Source organism: Otolemur garnettii, unplaced genomic scaffold (assembly GCF_000181295.1).
Source record: "Otolemur garnettii isolate 467f Iridium unplaced genomic scaffold, OtoGar3 scaffold00127, whole genome shotgun sequence".
NCBI lineage: Eukaryota > Metazoa > Chordata > Mammalia > Primates > Galagidae > Otolemur > Otolemur garnettii.
The window spans coordinates 5,204,170-5,209,254 of record NW_003852522.1 but is presented as its reverse complement, the minus strand read 5'-3'; the positions used below and the strand labels follow the sequence as shown (position 1 = coordinate 5,209,254).

General features: G+C 46.9%; 1 protein-coding gene across 1 annotated transcript in view; it reads right to left on the bottom strand.

Moving 5' to 3' along the window:
- Positions 1-1,802: 1,802 nt before the first annotated feature.
- Positions 1,803-5,085, bottom strand: part of CLPP (caseinolytic mitochondrial matrix peptidase proteolytic subunit) — a 7,028-nt gene continuing 3,745 nt past the window's right edge. Inside the window, exons 5-6 of the mRNA XM_003797988.2 lie at positions 4,273-4,378; positions 1,803-2,175 (exon numbers count right to left, since the gene is read on the bottom strand). Of these exons, the coding sequence (XP_003798036.1) occupies positions 2,003-2,175; positions 4,273-4,378 (279 nt within the window). The 3' untranslated portion in view covers positions 1,803-2,002. The remainder of the gene's footprint in view (positions 2,176-4,272; positions 4,379-5,085) is intronic.

Sequence of the window (5,085 nt, the reverse complement as noted above, 5' to 3'; positions counted from 1 at the left end):
TTTTTAGTAGAGATGGGGGTCTCTATTTTTGCTCAGGCTGCTCTTGAATTTGTGAGCTCAAGCAATCCAACCGCCTTGACCTCCCAGATTGCTAGGATTAAAGGCATGAGCCACGGGCCTGGCCAAGCCCTGCTAATTTTTATCTTTTTTTTAGAGACTGGATCTTGTATGTTGCCCTGGCTAGTCTCAAACTCCTGGCCTCAAGTGATCCTTCCACTTCAGTCTCCCAGAGTGCTGGAATTACAGGCATGGGCCACTGCATCCAGCCTAAATAATGTATATCTTAAATAAATAATCCATAATGAAAAGGCCAAAAAATTGTAACCAGAGACTATTACCCCCAAGCTCTTAATTTTAAAAGAAATTGACCCTAACTTTCCCTCCAGCTACATCTTCCAGACCTCTGCGTTCCTTGATTATCAAAATTCTTCAAAAAAACTTGTCTATTTCCAATATCCCCCACTCCCCTCCTTCTTTTTTTCTGGTTCTGGCTTTTGACTCCCACAGCACTCAAAGTGCCAAATCCAATAGTCAGGTCTTGGTATGGCCAGCTTATTCATCCATATGCAATGTCATCTACATTTTAATTTTAACCTCTTGACTATCAAACACCAGATGCAACTTACCCAAAATAACTCCTCATCCCCACCCCAATCCTGCTCCTCCCCTAGGCTTCCCATCTCTGGTGAAGTTATCTTTCTGGTTGCTTTGGGTCAACAGCTTAGAGGTTTGAGACTGCTCTTTCTCTGTCACACAGATCTCACACCCTAGCCCTGCCTTTAAAACCTAGCTAGAAATCTTGCTAGCACTTTGGGAGGCCAAGGTTCGGGATGATCACTTGAAGCCAGTTGGAGACCAGCCTGGGCAACAGGCAACATAGCAAAACACCATCTGTACAATTTTTTTGTAATTTAAGAATTATCCAGGTATGGTGGCACATTTTTATTATGGAGAGGCTGATGTGGGAGGATTGCATGAGCCCTGGACTTTAAGGTTGCAGTGAGCTGACTGTGCTACTGCACTCCAACCCAGGCAACAGACCAAGACCCTTGCTGTTAAAAAAACCAAAAAAACAAAAGAAAGAAACAGGGAAGGTGGTATATGGGTAGCTGTTGTGTCTGAGAATTAGTTTTTTATGGGGTGGTCAGGGAAGACCTCACTGAGGTGGTGACATTTGACACCTGAAGGTGAGGGATGAAGCCATGTTGCTATCTAGGGGAAGAGCAGTCCAGGCAGAGGGCACAGCCAGTGCAAAAGTACTATAGCAGGATTGTGCCTAGCACCTAGCACGTGGGAGGAACCAAAGTAAGGGATCCCAAAATGCCTCCCAAAATTAGAGGGCAGGAACCATCATACCCAGCCAAATTTTTTTTTTTTTTTTTGGAGACAAGAGTGTTACTCTGTGCCTTGGGTAGAGTACCATGGTGTCATAGCTCACAGCAACCTCAAACTCTTGGGCTCAAGTGATCCTCTTGTCTCAGCCTCCCAAGTAGCTAGTACTACAGGCACCTGCCACAATACCTGGCTAGATTTTCTATTTTTAGTAGAGATAGGGGTCTTATTCCTTAGGCTAAATTTTTGGTTTTTTAAACTGTCTTAACCTCACAAGAATGGAGGCTCTTTGAGAACAATTTTTTGTGTTTTCTTCACAGTATGCTGCAGCCTTCAGAACAGTGCCTTGAGTATAGAACATACTCAGGAGTGTTTGCTGAAGGAAGGGAGGGTCCAAGTCTCAGTGTCAAAGTGGAAGCAGAAAGGACCTATGAACACCTTCAAGAAGTGGAGATGAAAAGTGCCTCAGATGCAGAGCAAAAACACAAAAGATTTTAATTAAAAACGACAGTGTCTCAGCCAGGTTGTCCCATTGCAGGGGCACCCCTTAAATCCAAAGTTCCTCAAGGGGACTCTCCAGGCTCAGCAGCAAGGGGTGACCAGGGCTCATTTAGGGGCCTGGCTGGCACCTGGCCCCTCAACATGACTCTGAAGATGAGGTGCCATTCTCTCAGGAGCTTGCTGGGACAGGGTCTGCCACTGTTGTTGCCATCACAGGTTCCTTCTGCACCAGCTCAGGCTCGTCCTCACCATCCTGGGGAGGGTGGACCAAAACCTTGTCTAAGATGCCAAATTCCTGGGCCTCCATGGGGCTCATGTAGCGGTCCCTCTCCATGGCCGACTCTGGTGGGGGAAGCAGGAGGTGGTACATATGAGGGTAAGAACAGAGAGCTAGGGCCGGACTGGCCTGAATGTTTGTGCCCCCCGCCCCCATCCCTATGTTGAAGCCCTAGCCCCCAAAGGGATAGTATTTAGAGATAAGGCCTTTTTTCATTTTTTGAGACAGTCTTATTCTGTTGCCCTGGGCTCAAGCAATCCTGTTTTTCCCTCAGTCTAACCCAGCACAACCTAGGGTTAGATGAGGTCATGAGGGTGGGCCCCCATGATAGGATTAGTGCCTTTTTTTTTTTTTTTTTTTTTGGAGACAGAGCCTCAAGCTGTCCCCAAGCTCACAGCAACCTCCAACTCCTGGGCTCAAGTGAGTCTCCTGCCTCCGCCTCCCAAGTAGCTGGGACCACAGGCGCCAGCCACAACGCCTGGCTATTTTTTTTTTTTTTTGGTTGTAGCCATCATTGTTGTTTGGCAGGCCCAGGCTGGATTCGAACCCGCCACCTTAGGTGTATGTGGCTGGCGCCTTAGCCACTTGAGCCACAGGCGTCAAGCCGATTAGTGCCATTTTAAGAAGAGACTCCAGAGAGCTTGCTCTCTCTCCACCATGCAAGGACACAGTGAGAAGGTCCATAAGCCAGGAGGGGATCCTTCGCCAGGAACCCAACCAGCCAGTACCCTGATCTTAGACTTCCAGCCTTTATGAAAAACAAATCTCTCTTGTTTAGGCCCCTCCCCCCAGTCTACGGTATTTTGTTAGGCAGCCCAAGTTGAGTAAGACACGCCCTCATTACACCAATTCTTCCCTATTTGATTTTGACCTCTTCACTCTGTGGCTCCATTTCCCCATCAGTAAAATACATATTCCAATTTTTTTTTTTTTTTTTTTGAGAAAGAGCCTCAAGCTGTAACCCTGGGTAGAGTGCCGTGGTGCGTGGCATCATAGCTCACAGTAACCTCCAACTTTGGCTCAAGCGATCCTCTTGCCTCAGTTTTTCTATTTTTAGTAGAGACAGGGTCTTGATTTTTTGCTCGGGCTGGTCTGGAACTTGTGAGCTCAAGCAATCCACCTGCCTCAGCCTCCCAAAGTGCTGGGATTATAGGCATGAACCCCTGCACCTGTCCTTTTTTTACCTTTTATTAATACATATCCAGGAAAGGGTACAATTCACAAATGTATACCAAGATGGCTTTTCAGACTGAACATACCCACAGGACCGGCATTCAGCCCAAAAGATGGAACATTACTAGCTTCCCCAAAATCTCGCTTGGGTGTCAGTCACTAATCTTCTCCACCTGCTCCCTATGCCCCAAAGTAACTCCTACCCTCACAGCAGATTAGCTCTACCTATTTTTGTTGTTTAAACCACAGCTAATGCTATTGGCACTGGGCCAGTTTGGGGCTCCCATGAACCGGATTGCCATTGTGTCCCCATACACATCTTTCATGGACACAAGCATCCATAGTTACACACTGAGCAGGGGAGCCAACGGATCTTTCTGCACGTTTAGCCTTAGCTAGTAATGCCAAACAGCTTTCCAAAGTAGTAGTTCCATTTTCACATCCACCTGTAGTAAATAAGCATTCCAGGTACTCTATGCCCTCATCAGCACTTCATATTGTCAGGGTTTTTTTTTCTTATATATATATCTTTGTTGTTGTAGAGACTGAAATGGCATCTTACTGTGGTTTTAATTTCCTTTCCCTAATACCTAATAACGAGTGATGTTATACATATTATTAAACATCATCATTTCTTTTTGAAGACCATGTTCAAACCTTTCAATTTCAATGAAGTTTTTTTGGTGAGGATTCTATAAGTTTATTTTCTAAGGGCTCAGAACAGTGTTTCTTACCTAGACATGATTCTACCCACTAGGATATACTTGGTGATATCTGGAGACATTTTTTGCTTCTTACAACTGGTGGAGGCTAGTGGTATTCAGTGGGTGGAGGCCAGAGATGATGCCCTACAGGGCCCAGGACAGTCCCCACCACAGAGGATGATGTCCACAGGGCTGAGACTGAGGAGCCCTGGCTTAGAACAATATATGGTGTGTTTGTATGCACTGACTAAATAAAGCAGGGCAGCTGGGAGCAGGGGCACTCACCGATCACCTGCAGGCTCTGCTTGGTGTGCTTGGCATAGATGTTGTAGAGCTGTTTCTTGAGTTTCATGATCTCCTCTGCCTGGATGGCAATGTCTGTGGCTTGGCCCTGAGGGACATCCCAAGTGCAGTGAGAGGTCAAAGGCCAGAATCAGCGTCACCCCCTCATGAAGAGGCTCAGGATGAGGACTTGGGAGACCTCCCTTGGTTTTGGGCTTCCAGATTTCAGGCAGAGACAGGGATCGTCACATCTCTCCACATCTTGCTTTTTCCTGCCACTGGAAGGCCTTCTTGGCTATACTAAGCATATTCTCTTATTTTCTGCATCTGGGGCCTTGCAGACTGGAGAAGAGCCCCTTCCAGGCCTAGCTAATTCTTAGAGACAACAAAAAACTCACTGCCCAGCATACCTTTCAAATGCAAACCAACAAATCCAGAGCCCACACCCCCCAACCATCTCCCTCATTGAGCTCTCATACTACAAGCCACTGTCCCCACCCCACCCCCACTCTAATCACCCAGGGCTGGGTACCAGACAACTAAGGACAGTCCCTACACCCCAGAGCCTACAAAAATGATTCAAACTAGGCCGTCCTGAGTCTGCTTACCCTGTCTTGCCTGTTGCTTCCTACAGAGGCCACAATGCAGACTTTTGCCCATCTTTCCCCCTCCCTCCCTCTGCACGCCCCCCCCCCTCCAACCCTGGTGATTCCTCTGTGTGGTCCTGCATGGCATGCAATGGCTTAGTATGTCTCCTCTTCTTGGGATCTAAGTAACAAGCTACTTCTTCTTTTTCTGTCTTTCTTTTTTTTTTTT